Source organism: Ctenocephalides felis, unplaced genomic scaffold (genome assembly GCF_003426905.1).
Source record: "Ctenocephalides felis isolate EL2017-DRISC unplaced genomic scaffold, ASM342690v1 CF-g0.4_SCAFFOLD_03571, whole genome shotgun sequence".
NCBI lineage: Eukaryota > Metazoa > Arthropoda > Insecta > Siphonaptera > Pulicidae > Ctenocephalides > Ctenocephalides felis.
In genome coordinates this window covers 65,220,623-65,238,921 of record NW_020539725.1, presented here as the reverse complement: position 1 = coordinate 65,238,921, position 18,299 = coordinate 65,220,623, and the positions used below count along the sequence as shown (strand labels likewise).

General features: G+C 30.0%; 2 protein-coding genes across 2 annotated transcripts; both read left to right on the top strand.

The window, feature by feature from the left end:
- Nucleotides 1-1,176: 1,176 nt before the first annotated feature.
- On the top strand, nt 1,177-3,621 carry LOC113386508. Its single transcript, XM_026624288.1, has 5 exons — nt 1,177-1,307; nt 1,838-2,007; nt 2,082-2,308; nt 3,521-3,548; nt 3,613-3,621. Exons 1-5 carry the CDS (start codon nt 1,241-1,243, stop codon nt 3,619-3,621), a joined length of 501 nt encoding a protein of 166 aa, XP_026480073.1. The 5' UTR covers nt 1,177-1,240.
- Nucleotides 3,622-5,833: 2,212 nt separating this feature from the next.
- LOC113386507 (A disintegrin and metalloproteinase with thrombospondin motifs 2-like) lies at nt 5,834-17,132 on the top strand. Its single transcript, XM_026624287.1, has 18 exons — nt 5,834-6,281; nt 6,451-6,605; nt 8,244-8,401; nt 8,462-8,641; nt 10,271-10,423; nt 10,480-10,590; nt 11,243-11,375; nt 11,860-12,020; nt 13,406-13,593; nt 13,681-13,802; nt 13,889-14,021; nt 15,090-15,373; nt 15,437-15,534; nt 15,784-15,948; nt 16,377-16,484; nt 16,548-16,674; nt 16,802-16,952; nt 17,095-17,132. The coding sequence occupies exons 1-18, from the start codon at nt 5,834-5,836 to the stop codon at nt 17,130-17,132; spliced, it is 2,913 nt and encodes a 970-aa protein (XP_026480072.1).
- Nucleotides 17,133-18,299: the final 1,167 nt, after the last annotated feature.

Below are 18,299 nucleotides of genomic sequence, written 5' to 3'. Positions count from 1 at the left end.
TTTAATAAATTTGAAACTTTTCAAAAAATTATTTTTTTTTAGAATTTACAAAATTTTTTAAAGCTTTTACAAATTCTAGAAGCTTTTTTTAAGTTAAACAGTGATTGAGTTAGAAAAACAAAATATAGTAAACTAACTTACGATTGATCTCAACATTGATCAATTTAATGTGAAAATTTTAACAAAATGGGAAATTATAAAAAATAATTATATATAATTAACATTTTTTTACCTGTAATGACAATTGAAATATATTGACTGAATTTCTTGTTGTGCAAACTCACTTAAATTATAAAGATAAATTATGAAAAATTGGAATAGAATTTTCTGCACACACTAATCACATAAATAATAAATAAATGTAATATTTAAATAAATATGATAATAAATTATTAAAATGTCAATACTCACGATTTGTGAAATAAAACACAAAATGGCTTCTAGCGGTTGCAAGTATATTTGTATAAATTTTTCATATTTTAAAACACCGATTATACTTAAACACTGTATAATCTGTTAAAGTCTTCACAAATGTCTAGTTATTTCACAAATCAGTATAATAATAATAGTTTAAATATAAATAAATACGTATTTAAACAATTTAAAAAACTCTAATAACATCTACATTGACAGTTTAAAAATGCTTTGACAGTTCTTAGTCCTTTTGTACAACATGTATGAAGTTGGCGACATTACAAAAATTCAAAAACTGACTTACGCAAAGTTTTTTTTAAAATAATTACACAAGGTTTTTTTTGGAAAACTTCAGCTTATATTCAAAATAAATCAATTATAACTTGTATTTTAAAAAAAGTGAATAATTTAAATCTATATTTTAAATTTTTATCCTTTACCGTGCTGTCATCTTTCACAACATGTATGAAGTTGGTTACTTCAAAATACATAATTCAAAAACTGATAATTAAAATACAAGCGTATTTATAAAAAAAATATCATCGTATACATTCTACATCCAAAATCAATCAATTATAACTGTATTTTCATAAAACTAAGCATTCTTAAATCTAAATTTTATATTTTTATTCAACCACTTTTATCCTCTGACGTGCTGCCATCTGTCAGCATCCTTTTGCATTAATTTTGACAGCTACCCTGCATCTTGCAAAAGGACATTCAGACATAAAATTTGAGAATTAAAATGCATTTGTTGATAAATTAATTTAAAATGGTGTAATATATTGATAGTTATTATGTGATCAACAAAGGAAATACATTCGGAATGGGAGCGACATTTAATTGGGTGTTTTTAATAGCTGTAGTTTTAGAACTAACCACACTTACATGGGGTAAATATTATGCAATATAATTATTAGTAATAATATCTTAACTAGGAGTAAGTTAAGTTAGGTTTCAATGATTTAAGAATTAGGAATTGTATATGTCATGTTTATTAATGTCTAATTTGTAGTTTATTAATTGTGTTATCTCGGAGTATGACAGGATTTCTTCGGGGACTTTGCAATAACTTATTTACATTATTATCTATATATTGCTTAATGTACATTATGTATAATAACAGAAGGAGTGCTCTAAAGTCATTCGAAGGTCTATTTGTATATCATAGATACTCTATAAAGATTTAAAGACATACGTGTAGATGTAAAATAAAGTAATTTTTATCCTTATATATACATACATATATATATATATATATATATATATGTATGTATATATATATATATATATATATATATATATATATATCTATATATATATATATATATATATATATATATATATATACTCGTATATATATATACTCGTATATATATATTATATACCCATACACTATGCTAAATATTTTTTTATCCTCTAGGTCAATCTTTAACAAGTCGAGAGCACAGAACTCAAGCGGCTGTGGAACGAGTAAACGATCTGTGGTGCTACCAGTGCGATTCCATGGAAGATGGCGATAAATGTGTAGACGTATCTGCAAACCACAGCAGCACGATAAAAAAATGTAAGGACGACAGAAGAGTTTGCATGGTAAGAATTTATACCACAACTATTCAATAAATTAAATCCATACCTAGAATTATTTTCTATTACCATTATTCAAGGTCAAAAGAGTATCCTATACCACAAGCACAGCCAATTCGACATCGGCTCCCAAACTTTGGGCGTTAGAAAGAAATTGTACCAAAATTTGTGAACCCGGTTGCATCGTTATTGGAGAACGGACAAAATTGTACGCTTGCACTTCTTGTTGTGAGAAATCGCTTTGCAATGTGGGCATTGCAGCAGCTTCCAAATATAACTTTAATGAAGTTAGAAAAATTTTAAGTTTGTTAGTAAGTTTTTATATATTAAAAACTATAAAGTTATGATATTGGTAAAGGATTAAGGTTGCAAATTTAGGTCATCGGTGTAATGGAATTGACACGTTCGAGGGCGTGGATGCTATAGCATTCAAGTTTAAAAGTTAATTATATTAATTTTATTACACTTGTCTAGGTTATGACAAACTGATTTTTTAAGTATTTTCATTCTATCTCATTTTTTTCCATAATCACTGATTTTCTTGAGAAACGTAATATTTGACGTGGATGCTATAGCATTCATCGCAGATTAAAATAAGATAATAGTACTTTCTTATTATCTTATCTTTTTTCACTAATTACCTTAGGCAAAGCAAATTGCAAAAAATTAAAGGGTAATACTTGACGTGAATGCTATAGCATTCATCTAGAATGAATATTCCAGAAATATGATAGTATTTTGCTATTAGCTCAACAAGTATAAAACGATTGAAACATGATAATCTAACTATTAAAACCGTTATTGGGCGCCCACGTGTTAACGTGCAAGATCACTTTCAGTTGAAACTACATCTTTTTCCATAGTTACTAATTTGACGTGGATGCTATAGCATTCATTTAAGCATAAGACGTTTGAAACACGATGATGTGACTACTGAAACTTTTATTGGGCGCAAACGTGGTAACGTGCAACATTATTTTTCAGTTGAAACTGCATCTTTTTCCATGAGCACTAATTTGACGTGAATGCTGTAGCATTCATCTAGTTATAGCGTTCTTAAAATATAAATTTCAAAACATAATAATCTGTCTACTTTTATTTAAGCAAATTTCGGACATCACAACGAATTTAAAAATAAAATCAATATTTGTCAGTTTTTGTACCTTACTGGGCGCGAAACATGCAAGTATATAATTAATTATAAGTGAAGCTGCTCTCTTTTTTTCGAGTTTCAGTTTTTGATGCCATCGGTTTTATACAAAGCAAAGAATTTAATTTTTAATTTACATTATCTATGGTTTTGCATTTGCAATTTGATTTAGTATAATTTTTTTTTACAATATTCGTGAATAACAAAACATTTGATGGCATTTTTAATGAAAATATGTCTGAATCTCAAAAACATTTTACGGAGTCACCCATCATTAATTATAATTAAAAGACAAATTATACTTGTTAATCTATTTTATTATTTTTATTTTATTATGTTTATTTTTATTATATGTTTATGTTATTTTAGGTTTGCTTCATTAATCAGAGTATCAGAGGTAAGTTATATTTATTTTATATTTTTATTTATTTTATGTTTTTATCTCATTTAAAATACAACAGCGTGTTTGATTTATTGTTCCATTTTTTTCCAAGCAATTTCTTTACAAAATATACAATACATATTGCATTTACAAAAAACTTCTTTAATCTTATTTGTATGTAAAGACCACGAAATTGGGAACATATAAAAATTTTAGCTAAGACTTAGAAGCGCTAATTTTTTTGTGGAGGTGCTTCCAATAAATGTCCTCCGTTTTTTCTAAATTTGCCAAAAAATTACAAATTTCTAGTCATAAGTTTAAGGTAAGCATTTCTCTCTAGTCCTTGATTAAGTTTTAATTATAAAAACTATTTCCAGTATATATAGTTGTATTAATCTTCCAAAGTGTGAAATGATTTCATTATGTGAATTTGTGCAAATTTTTCTTCCATTTGTATATAGGAATAAAATTATTTGTTGGGAATATTTGTGGTTTTATTTATTTGTGTGAATAGTGACAAATTATTTGAATAACTGGGTGTAAGTGGCATTTTGTTTATAGAAACAATTTCAATTTGTCAAAATACACAAGTTAATTTTTATTCGCTTTATGAATTCGTAGTATCATTGCCCTGTTTTTTTTGTTGTTATTAATCATAAATATAAGAATGACTTCTTACTTCATAAAAAAATCTTTTAATTTGAAACTGGTTAAATTTTTTTTTCAAATTAATTCAGTACGTTTTAAGATCGATTTTAAATTGAAACTGTTCATTTTATAATCATTTATAATTTCAATTGACCGACTGACATATAATAACACTTGTTGCGCAACCGATTTTTATTTGCAATGTGCAATTGAGGGAATAAAAATTACACAAAGGCGTCCATATAATAAATGAATAATAAATATTTTGACAAATAATTTATCCAAGTAGTACAATTGTATTGAGGTAATTTAATAAATTATCCGCATGGATAAATTTCAGAGAAATTTACGTTGCACTTTTATGGTTACTTGTAATTTTTCTACTTTTTTTCATTACGTAGACTTTGATTTTTTCATTTCTATCTCTTTAACTTTTTTGATTTTTAGAATCTAAGTAGCTATTCAAATTTCGTTTTGCTTTTCCCTGTTTTCATATCAACTATTCTAGAGTTAAATAACTAATATAATTTACAAATTTAATTTGCATTTATTTAAAGCTTTACGTAATCGCTTTGCCTACTTTCGGTTAAAATTAAGTATCATGTATCAATTTATAAAAAATATATGTAGCTGTAGTTTCAAAAAAACCTACTAATAAATAATAATTTAATTGAATAATTAAATAATTAAAAATAATTTGATTACCAAAAAAATTGATTATTTCTTCATACTGTCGACATTAGCAAAATATTTTTTGAACTAAAAGATTCATTCCTCTTATACCTTTTTTGCATTTTGCTCCATATTTTCGAAACGGTTGGAACTGTCTTTGCAAAATACTAATCAGCACGTCTTTCTGTCAATACAAACCGAATATTTTTTGAATCATTCTAATCGGACGCTTCGTTCTCTGAAAAAACTGAGTAACCATTTTTCATACCTTTTGCTCTATATCTCCTAAACGGCTGGACTTGCTGTGTTTCTTTGCTTTTGTTTTCGAAAATATTAATAAATGATTTTGATGATAAATATATTTTAGAGACCTTACAGGTTGTTAAAGTAATTTGAAAATTTTTTTTTAGGTATTTATATTCCTCAATTATTATTGTTTTAGGTTATCACAAAGTTATTTAACATAAGTAACTTAAAATTAAAAAAAATGGTTCATCTTAATACAATATTACTATTTTTAACAAACCAATTATATTTCTGAAAAAATATAGGAAAAATCGATTTTAATAAAATAAAATAGTAGTTTTCTTTAATTTATAGATATAAATCCTGTTACAATACCAATGAATTTTATTAAAAATATAGTTTTTTTTATAAATATTTATAATTCATATGATTTATCCTACGCCCATGTGTAGTATATGATCTTAATAATTGATATTTGAAATTCATTTCAATGTTAATATTATGAATGATGGACTTTTGTCTCTTCTTGTCAATGAACGCATATCGTTCGAGGCAATTTAAAATATCTTAAGTCTTAATTAGTGCCATTAAATTGTATCAGAACAATTGTGTCAGTCATTCGATGTTGTGAAAAAATATTTTAAGACTCAAATTATTAAAATGAACTAAATTAATAAAAGCGATAGTGAAGTGAAGCAAACCAATTTATAAAAAATGTTATAGAGTGCAGAATTATGCATTTAAAACTGTTATTAGTATTGACTGTTATTTATATCATAAATTTGTCTAAAACCAACGCAAGTTTTAATAAAATTCAAGTGACTCCAAACATTTACCAAAACCAAGAACAACTTTACCTGATTTTGGATAAGCAAGAATTTACAATAACAAAAAATCACAAAATTTTGGCACCTATTAAAAATTGCGAGTTCTATTTGGGAAATCATGAAGAAACAAATAAAGTTATTTCTTTATCCAAGTGCCAAGAAAAATTTTATGGTGTCCTTGAATTACAAAAAGTGTTTTACGATTTGAAGCCAGAAGGAGAAATAAATCATGTTTTGGAAGAAAATCGGAAATTTACTGATCAAAATTTGTTTGGTGAAGGACCAAGTTATGCCAAGAATTTAACTGGTGATATTTTGGATGTGGAAGTGGATCAAAAGTATTCTTCATATAGAGGTAAGTACTTGGTAAATCAAAACCTCAAACTTTATTGCAAGTTTCTCATTTAGGAAAATATTTATTTTGACACCAATGGTGCCTACATATTGTCCAAATCCATCAAAACCAGTTCCCAAAAAAGTCACGTCCAGAATTTTCATAACAAATAATTTTTGTTTTTTCCCAGATTTGCCAAAACTTGACATCCCAATGCGTGACCAATACATCAACCAAAATTCTGACGAACTTTGGCTAGAAATATCCTTGGTTGCTGATCAATCCTTAATAGACTTTCATGGAGATGACCATGTGGAAGAATATACCATGGCTTTGATGAACGTCGTAAGTAGATTGATTGAAAAACTAGTGGTGTATGGCATCGTGCCCTAAGGCAAATTGCTAGAACTTCCCGTATCGTAATGAAATATTCGAGAAATTTTAAACGTTTTCAAATATATTATTACAAATACTGTAACATTCATTATGTTTGCTATCTTGTTATATATGAGCAAATCAAATGTAAATCATAAATCAATTTATCTCCAGAACATTAACAATCGTCATTTCATTTCGAATTCAATTTCAAAAAAAAGTAGTTGCCTATATTGCACAAAATTGAAAAAGTGCTCCCGTATAGTCACAGTCTAAACGCATTTGCAAATAATTCTGTGCGACGTTTTCACTTATACTGCGCTTAGCTTGGCGACATTTTCACATTTTTCAATAGTTTTCACAAAATTGGAAAAGTGGTCCAGAACTTAAACAGTCTAAACGCACTTGGGTAAACATTTGTACCAGAGTGGCGCTTAGACTGTGCTTAGCCTGGGTGATTTTTTTAATTTTTAAACCAAAATTACGAAAATATTTGGAAATGGAAATGAAAATAAAAAAAGATGTAATAATTAACTTCCCGTGGGGTAAGTTATTCTAATCGTCCAAAAATCAAAATCGAAAATTTTTGCATTTCTCGACGTTTTGCAAGTTTCTGAACATTTTGGCATACTTCAGAAAAAATGGATGTGTGTGTATGTATGTATGGATACAATTTTTCGTCCACGTTTTTGGGCGCACGGATTAACCGATTTGAATGGTTCAAAAAACATTAGATTCCTATCGATAGGGAGATGTGATGATTAGTTTTTGGCAAAGGCAGGTCCAGCAGTTACGGAGATAAAAAGTGCAAAAAATAGAAATCGAGTTTTTGAGAGAACGAAGCATCCGATTTGAATGATCTAAAAAACATTCAATTTGTAATTATTGGAAGAAGAGGTGATTAGTTTGTGGCAAAGACAGGTCCCGCCATTTTGAAGATACAGAGCTAATTGTTAAAAAAATGGCAGTTTTTTAGTGAACTAAGCGTCCGATATGAATGATCTAAAAAACTTTCTGCTTGTATTGACAAAACAATTGCTTTAGAGGATAAAAAATTATTACATTTTTTTCTTATTTTCCATAAAATATTTTTGTAATTTTGGGTTGAAAATTAAAAAAATTACCCAGACTAAGCACAGTCTAAGCGCCACTCTGGTACAAATGTTTACCCAAGTGCCTCTAGACTGTTTGTGTACTGGACCACTATTCCAATTTTGTGAAAACTATTGAAGAAAGTGAAAATGCCGCCAAGCTAAGCACAGTATAAGTGAAAATGTCGCACAGAATTATTTGCAAATGCGTTTAGACTGTGACTATACGGGAGCACTTTTTCAATTTTGTGCGAATTAGGCAACTATTTTTTTTTTTAAATTGAATTCGAGATGATGTGACGATTGTTAATGTTCTGGAGACAAATTGATTTATGATTTACATTTGATTTGCTCAGATATAACAAGATAGCAAAAATGATGAAAGTTACAGTATTTGTATTAATATAGTTGAAAACGTTTAAAATTCCTCGAATATTTCATTACGCTACGGAAAGTTCCAGCAATTTGCCTTAAGGCACGATGCCATACACCACTAGTTAATATTATTTTTCCTAAGGTGAGTTCTATCTTCAAACACCCATCCTTGTCATCTGATTTGGGACTTGCCATAACCAAATTTACCTTATACACCGACGATAGGGAAACTCTAGTACATGTTGGTCAAGCCAAAAGATCCTTAGATGCTGTAAATAGATGGAATTTTGCTGTTTACCAGTCTGTACCATGGGGTAATAATAGTACCATAACTACAAACTGCATTTTGAATTTGATAAGTATGTTTTTTCCTCAAGGTTATGGTCAAGATATTGGTCTCTGGTTAACCAGAACTGCCATAGGAGGTCCTGCAGGATATGCTCCTGTTTCAGGCGTTTGCGATCCTAGAAGAAGTTGTGCTTTGAATCGGGATGAAGGATTTAGCAGTGCTTTTATAATTGCTCATGAAATTGCACATTTGTAAGTGGAAACTTTTAGACAAATTATTTAGGACAAATTTAGTATATTAGCTTGTCAAATATCTCCCTTCCGCTTTTTTGCTCTTGGTTTATAATACAAAAAGGCGGAAGGGAGATATTTGACAACCTTATACAATCTATTTTTTTAACTTCCCGAAGGAGAAGTTTATGTTTTCATCAAAAAATCCGATTCGCTAATTTTATGTTTTTTCGACGTTTCAAGCCATTTTGAATCGAATGAGACCAACATTTGGAAAAAGTATGTGTGCGTGTGCGTGTGCATCAACAGATTTTTTGCCGTAAATCGCCGTTTTCTCGAAAACGGCTGGACCGATTTCAAAAATTTAAAAGCCATTCGATGTATCTCGATGAGGACTATTGTTTGACAGTTTTGTGCGACGATCGGCCAAGCCATTTTTTCGTAAATAGCAAAAAAGTGAAAAGTTTTTTGTCCACGTTTTAGCCCGCAATTCTGAATCAATTTTGAAAATTCAAAAATCGTTCGAAAGATATTTGTTGGGAATCGTGCTGATTAGTTTTTGGTAGAGATCGGTCGGGCCGTTGAAAAAAATTTTTTCGTCGATTTTTATTATTATTTTTTTGACGGCAGATACCATAGTCTTCTAGATCATACTAAAATATTACGGCCCTACGACAACCCATTTAGCTTCAAAATGTCGTTAAAGTTTGCAAAAATTAGTATGGTCTTTTTGGAATTTGTCAAAATTAGAACTTTTATCGACATTTTCTCAAAAACGCCTGAACCGATTTCAGAAATTTAAAAACTATTTGATGTATCTCGATGAGGATTATCGTTTCTCAGTTTTGTGCGACGATCGGCCAAGCCGTTTCTTTGTAATTTGGAAAAAGTGGTTTCGTTCACATTTATGCTCATACTACCGAATCGATTTTAAAAATCAAAAACTGTTCAAAAGATATTAGTTGGGAATGGTACTGATTAGTTTTAGGTGAAAATCTACCGTTTTTTTGTAATTAACTGTTGAAAAAAAAATTTAAGCCGATTTTTATGGATTTTTTTTAGCTATATATATATATATATATATATATATATATATATATATATCATGGTCTTATGTAACTTACTGTAATATTAGGTTGTCAAATATCTCCCTTCCGCTTTTTTGCTCTTGGTTTATAATACAAAAAGGCGAAAGGGAGATATTTGACAACCTAATATTACGGCCTTCAAGTAGTTTAATTTTAAAAATTCATCAAAGTTTGAGAAAATGAGTAGTTCTTTTGACATTTGTTAAAATTAAAATTAGACGATTCACTTGGTATAACAAAGTACTTGGTCTTAATGAACATCTAAACAATTAAAGTCCTACAAAAAACTGGCACAAGTATTACAATCATTAATTTTTGAAAATTTGCTTTTAAAAATTACTCCGACCGGGTTGACGTGTTCGATTTTCAATAATGCATAATAAATCCACTTCGAATACTTTTAACTGCTCATAAATTAATTTACCTATCATGAATTAAGTCGATTATTCACTCAAATCGGGAAGTTCATGTTACTTGGCTCAAGGCAAAATACCAACACCAAATAGTATTCCAAATCGTGCAAGTTGTAAATTTAGATACATTTACTATACTTTGTTTCTAGATTGGGTTTAACTCATGATGGTGATGTCTATTCCGGTAATTCCTGCAACGATGAAGCCCAAAAAGGTAGTGTCATGGCACCAACTGTCCAGTCAACTTTTACCAGGTTTTTGTGGTCAAGGTGCAGCAGAGAGGAATTTTATTGGAAAACTAGGTAAAGGAAAAATTTTTATGAAGTTGAACTGTGTTTTAAAAAATATATTTTTGCAGGTTTTGGCCCTGTTTAAGCAATCGTCCTCTGATGAAATTTACAGAAGTTGCACCGGTCTTCCCAAAAACTTACTCGATGAATGATCAGTGCAGAATTGAATTTGGTGATGGGTATGTAATTATTTTTGTAGTCACTTGATAAACATAAAATTTTCTTGCCAATTGTCATGGCAAAGCTGTTTTATTCTTGTTTTTTGTTTGAGAAACTGTGAAATTGTCTTATGATAACTGCACCATCTAGAATTCTGCTAACATTATCTGTCTATCTACATACAAAAAGCAAGGAATAATGTTAAAAGAATTCTAGATGATGCAGTTATCTAAACATTCTTCCTTGCTTGTTTATATGTAAAATACTCCTGATCGCTCGACAAATAGACATTTTCACAGTTTCACTAACAAGGAACAATCATAAGATAGCGCTATTTTATGAGGCAGAATTGCTCCTTTGTGGAAGTATTCAGAAGATAGTTTTCCTAAAGTGACTCAAATTTTTAGGAGACATCAGAAGTAGGTGTCTAAGACAACCATTGGAGTGCATTCCATAAATAACTAAAGAATATTTAATTGAAATTCAGTACTTTACTATTTTATGATGATTTATTAGACATTGATTATATGAGGTTATATTTATACATTCTTTTCTTTCTTTATGGCACACTGAAATCTAACTTGGAGTAAATTTGCTCCAACCATGTTGGACCTTGGTTTTGCATATTTTTTACTACATCATATAATTATTTCCTAATTCTTTTTCTTATAGGCATACTGTTTGCAAAACAATAGGCGTTACTGAAATCTGCAAATATTTATGGTGTGTCCATCATTCTAATACTGATCTCTGCAAGACCAAAAAGAATCCTCCTTTGGATGGAACTCAATGTGGATACGGACTGGTAATTATCACCAAAAAATGATTTATTGATTACAAAAAAAAATGATATATTGATCACAAAAAATAAATTTTGTTAGTCATCCTCAATCTTAAACAATTCATTTGCCAAAACTGCATGAGTTGCCCAATTGTCTAGTTTTGGGTGATGGTCAGACCAACAATTTTGTTGATCAGTTCTTGGTAAAGACCTCTTTAGTTTTTCTTTCAGTTTTATGATTTGGTAATTATCACCAAAAAAATAATTTATTGTTTCTCTTGAATTTTATGTTTGACATTCTAAATCTTCAACAAATCCTTTGCCAAAACTGCATGAGTTGTCCAGGTGTCTAATTTTAGGTGTGATGGTCAATCCAACAATTTATTGATCAGTTTTTGGTGAAGACTTGTGCATTTTTTTTGTTTTTTTCCTCAGTGTTATTTGTTGGATTATTAATTTTTTTGCTAATGAATTAATTAATTTATGTTATGTTTCTGTTTTTTTTCAGGGTTGTTACAAAGGCATCTGCACAACTTCACCAGAAGCTGCAGAAAACCAAAAGGCAAATCCAGTTGATGGTTTATGGGGCGATTGGAGCGACTGGAGCGAATGTTCTACAACCTGTGGTTGGGGCTTCAGTTACAGAATCAGATTATGCGATAATCCACCGTGAGTAAAAAATCATATTTTGGTAAATAGAAACATATTTTGGTAAAATAATTTTCTTCACCCTGTTATTTTTAAAACTGATACATCTCTTTTCAACTTATATTCATCCATTTGTTCAAATTTATTTTTTTATTCCGTGGCGTAACGGTTAAGCGCACTGTCTCGTGTGGACATGATCGTCAATTTGAACTCTAATCCAGGACAACATGATATCAAGTAGTTGTAATATCAATTTTTACTTAAAAATAAATGTAAAACCTCTCACACTATTCTTCCCTGAAATCTGCCCAAAGACTGTACTACATATTATGATTTTTAACTTCCCGTAGGGTAGTTATAGTAATGGGACAAAAATCTTAAATGAACATTTTCGCATTTCTCGACGTTTTAAAGGTTTCTGAACATTTTACTGGCATACCTCAGAAACTAAATGGATGTATGTGTGTGTGTGTTTTGTATGTCTGCATTTTTTCGTCTACGTTTTCGTGCGCACGGATCAACCGATTTGTATGGTTTAAAAACATTTGATCGCTATTAATAGGGAGATGTGCTGATCAGTTTTTGGCAAAGGCAGGTTCATCCGTTACGGAGATACGGAGCAAAGAATGCAAAAAATACAAATCTAGTTTTTGAGAGAACGAATTGTCGGATTTAAATGATCTAAAAAACATTTAATTTGTAATGATTGGGAGAAGAGGTGATTGATTTTTGGCAAAGGCAGATCCAGCGGCTTCGGAGATACAGAGCTAAATGTGCAGAAAATGGCAGTTTTTGAGTGAACTGAGCGTCCGATTTGAAGGATCTAAAAAACTTTCCGCTGGTATTGACAAAACAATTGCTTTTGAGGATAAAAAATTATTACACTTTTTTTTATTTTCCATAACATATTTTTGTAATTTTTGATTAAAAATTTAAAAAATTACCCAGGCTAAGCATAGTCTAAGCGCCACTCTGGTACAAACGTTTACCCAAGTGCGTTTAGATTTCTTTTCCAATTCTGTGAAAAATATTGAAACATGTGAAAATGCCGCCAAGCTAAGCACAGTATAGGTGAAAATGTCGCACAGAATTATTTGCAAATGTGTTTAGACTGTGACTATACGGGAGCCCTTTTTCAATTTTGTGTAAGGCAACTATTTTTCTGAAATTGAATTCTAAATGAAAAGACGATTGTTAATGTTCTGGAGATTAAACTGAATTGATTTATGATTTACATTTGATTTGCTCAGATAAAATAAGATAGCAAAAATAATGAAAGTTGTAATAATATATTTGAAAACATATGAAATTTCTAGAATATTTCATTACGGTACGGAAAGTTCCAGCAATTTGCCTTAAGGCACGATGCCATACACCACTAGATATTGTTTTATTTGTAATTCTAGTCCCTCAAATGGTGGTAGGAATTGCATAGGCGAAGGTCAGGAATTCCAGAAATGTTACTTGGATCAGTGTCCAGAAATCGTAAATGCTAAAAATTCTAAGGACAAAAGACTCGAACAATGTTCTAATGTGCAAAAACAGCAAGGAGAAAATACGACTGCCCGGTGGCTTCCTTTTGAACCAGAGGAAGGTAATAATATTATCAGTAAACCATTGGGTTGCAATTAGAAAAATAAAAGTATTTTTTACTTGTTATCGGTTTCGTGTAATTTTTTAGATCATCTAAAGTGTTTACTGTTTTGCATAAACGATCAAACTGGTGAGGTTTACAATTTGGAAATAAGTGTTCTGGATGGTACTCCTTGCTCGTACTCTGAAGAAGATGATTTGTGTATTCAGGTAACGACTGTTTTATTTGTATAAGGTGGTCCTTAACATGGATTTAAATTTTTCTTATCTTTATATTAAATTGGTATTTTTTCAAGGGAAGGTGTCGCACGTTTGGATGCGATGGAATTGCAAATTCTGGAAGAAAAAGAGACATTTGCGGAGTTTGCGATGGAGATGGTTCTACATGCCATAATGTTACTAAAAGATATTCCAGAGCAATGAGAAACGGTAAGTTATAAATTTATTACGTAACTAGTGGTGTATGGCAAGAAATATTCGAGAAATTTTAAATGTTTTTAAATATATTATTACAAATACTGTAACTTTCATTATTTTTGCTATCTTGTTATATCTGATTGTGAGCAAATCAAATGTCATCAATCATAAATCAATTTATCTCCAGAACATTAACAATCGCCATTTCATTTCGAATTCAATTTCAGAAAAAAATAGTTGCCCAATTTACACAAAATTGAAAAAGTGCTCCCGCATAGTCACAGTCTAAACGCATTTGCAAATAATTCTGTGCGACTTTTTCACTTATACTGTGCTTAGCTTGGCGGCATTTTCACATTTTTCAATAGTTTTCTCACAAAATTGGAAAAGTACATGAACAGTCTAAACGCACTTGGGTAAACATTTGTACCAGAGTGGCGCTTAGCCTGGGTAATTTTTTGGATTTTTAATCTAAAATTACAAAAATATTTTATGGAAAATAAAAACAGATGTAATAATTTATTATCCTCAAAAGCAATTGTTTTGTCAATACGAGCAGAAAGTTTTTTAGATCATTCAAATCGGACGCTTAGTTCACTCAAAAACTGCAATTTTTTGCACATCTATCTCCGTATCTTCGAAATGGCGGGACCTGTCTTTGCCAAAAACTAATCACCTCTTCTCCCTCCTCAGTCATTACAAATTAATGTTTTTTAGACCGATACTCCGTTCTCTCTCAAAACTCAATTTGTATTTTCTGCACTCTTTGCCCCAAATCTCCGTAACGCTGGACCTGCCTTTGCTAAAAACTAATCAGCACATCTTTCTATCAATCGGGATCGAATGCTTTTTAGACCATTCAAATCGGTTGATCCGTGCGCCCGAAAACGTGTACAAAATATGCGGACATACAAAACTCACACACACACACATCGATTTCTTCTGAGGTATGCCAAAATGTTCAGAAACCTTCAAAACGTCGAGAAATTAAAAAATTTTCATTTTCGATTTTTGGCTCATTACTATAACTACCCTACGGAAAGTTAATAACATGATTATATAATTGTTCTTTTATTGCAGAAAATACTCGAATTATAATTCTCCCAAAATACGTCCGAAATCTGGACTTGGAACTCACTTGTCTGGACGGTTGCGACTACATAAACCTACCAGTTTTCCTAAAATACCAGGACCGCAACAAAAAATCCTTCTACGCCACCAGGATCCAAACAAGATCTGGCACCAGAATTGAAAAAACCAGCCTGATTGCTGAAGGATCCAGATTTAGAAGTGAAAGATTCGAAAATGGACATGATTTGACTGTTACGAGTTCTGGACGGTTGTATTCGGAAGTTGTGTTGAGTGTAAGTAAGGGTGGGGAAATCAGTAAATTTTGTTTGGTCTACAAAATATTTGTTTTGTCCTAGATTGGTGTCAAGGTGAAACCGATTAAGGAAGTTTTGTACTCGGTTTGGTATTCTTACAACATGGACAGTGTCGATCGACAACTGATTTTGAGATACAGGTAATAATTTATTGTTTTTATCAAAAAAAAATCCCGGTCCTGGTTTTTCATTTGCTCGCCAAGTCATTAACCTTCTGCATTATTTTTCTATCAAATCCTTCCAAATTTTTTCTTTCGACCTAGTTTCCTTTTCTTTTGTTTATTAGACTCTTCTTCAGTTTTTGTCGGTTTCCTCATAGTCCATGTCTCTGATCCCTAAAGAGTTATACTCTAGTTAAATATATTTTAATATTTTGTTTTTTTTTGCAGATGGGTTTTGAAATCCTGGTCAAAATGTTCTGCAACTTGCGGTGGTGGAATTTCTTATAGACCAGCAGTTTGTAGGGACATTGTTTTGGGAATAAGAGTTGAAAATGATAATTGTCCTTTGAATGCAAGGCCTAGGATCAGAAAAAAATCTTGCAACACATTCAGGTAAAATTAATTGATTATCTTTACGTTTTAAGACTTTCTGAACGTTTCTTCTTCACAAAACATTGATTTGTGTGTGTGTGGTTGCTAGTGTGTATGTGCGGATACAATTCTTTGTCCCCGTTTTTACGAGCACCGATTTGAATGATTCAAAAACTATTTTGCTTGTATCGATAGTGTGAGGAAATGATTAGTTTACGAGGAAGATAAAAAAAAAGATTTTTGGTTTCAAAATTTGAAAAAATTCTTACGAAAATCCATATTTTTTCAAAAATGATTTTAAATCTAATTCTAATATTTTAAATCTAATTCTGATATTATATTTCTCGCTTTTAAATATGCAATATATAGATTTTTTTAACAAGTCAAGATTTGAGTCATCAAACATTTCAGTCAGTTTTTTGTATGTTATTAAAAATTATTTTTTTTAGCTGTGATTTTCACTGGATTCCTGGTTCATGGGAACACTGTACAAAAACTTGTGGGCCTTTTGGTGTACAAAATCGAGAACTATTTTGTGTTAAAATTAACAATGAGAGGTACAAGTTTAAAATAAATATATGCACTTTAAATATATAATTATATTTGGAATATTTCTTTAGTAATGAAATTTCATCCTTGACCAAAATTGTGCCACCAAATTTATGCCCGGAGCCAACTTTGGAAAAAACTCGATCTTGTAATACTCAACCTTGCGAAAGGAATTGGGTTTTTGGAGATTGGTCGCAGGTAACAAATTTTTAAAAAAATATGAGATAAGGTCCTTTGATTCTGACTCAGCTTGATTAGGTTTTGTTTATGTACTTTTTATGTAAACATATATGAACGTCATCAACCAATTTGATTTTGTCAATAGTGTTCTGCAACTTGTGGTCACGGAATGGCAACCATGAATTTAATTTGTAATAAAACATATGACAACGATTTTTGTCCTGATCAGAAGGCTCCGATACGACCCTGTGTTGGCCCTGAATTGTGTCCGGTGCCCAAATTACAACCCTGCACTGGTAATAAAAAAATTATGTATATATATATATATATACATAACAATTCATTTGTTCATTTATTATAAGATATATTTTTTTAGGTGATTTCAAAATATTGTCAACTAAATTTATTAAAAAGATATTGTCTGATACCATCTTACAGAGATGTTTGCTGCCACAGTTGTAGAGACTTTCCTTTAGTTAATATACCTGATTAAAATTACTTAAAGTTAAATTAAAATTAAATAATTATTACTCATAAAGTAGTACTAATAGGTTAAACTTAAATCGAATAAATTATAAAACATATTACTTATTAAAAATGAATAAAATTGATGACAAAAAAATACGATATCTATCTAGGCCAGATTTAAGACCCGGAAAAGGGTAAATGAAAGTATTTTTTAAAAAAATGAAAACTATAAAAAATTCTTTAGGAAATTTTACAAAATAAATTCAAATTATTTTGTGAATACTTTAATTCATTTTTGATAATGTAATTAAACAAATTTGAAGGATAGCTATTATTATTGTGAACTAAAGGAATTAAAGTCAAGTTTTTACAGATTATAAAATGTTTTGTTAGTTTTTATTTCTAGGGAAGACTGTGTGTAAAATATGTGCACTTAATGAAAAATTAGTTTGTTTTAAAGAATTTAAGAATATTTCTAGGAACAGGTGAGTAGTATTTTTTAATTTTTTTATCTCAGGTCGACTTATCACGTTTAATATCCGCAAATTTTCCTATCAAATGAATCATGATGTTACGTCTTGTAATTTTTAGTAAAACTTTTCCTTAAAAATCAATCACATATTCTCACACTTTGTTTACAATGGAAGAAAATGCAGTACGTGATTTTGTATTTACTTTTCGAATGCATATATACTTGCATTTTGCGGAAAATGAATCAGAAGTAGTTAGAAATTAGAACAAATTTATATCAAGATGAAGTTTTGTATTTTAACTTTTTTGTTGTGTGTTAGTTTGGGAGTTGTAAAGTCTAAAGGTAAGTTTACTTTTCTAGAATTTTTGGCAATACGAAAACATTTGTTGATTTGTTGAATGAAAATTGTACATATTTTTTTCATAAATTGAATTCTTTATTAATTTTGTGTCTTCTCGATCTTACTAGTCAAGTTTAAAGTTTCCAAATCGTTTCTGAATTAAAATAAGTTTGTGTGTGCATATGAGTCAATTTTTTACTTTTCTTCAACGTTTTTTTTAAAAGGACTGCACCGATTTAGTAGCAAAAAATATACAAAAAGTACTTCTGTTACAAACTAATATAGATGCATTTATTTTTCAAATTTATCATTTATTTTATTTATTTTTCAGCTCCTCCAATTAAACAATGTGGGCTTCACGAA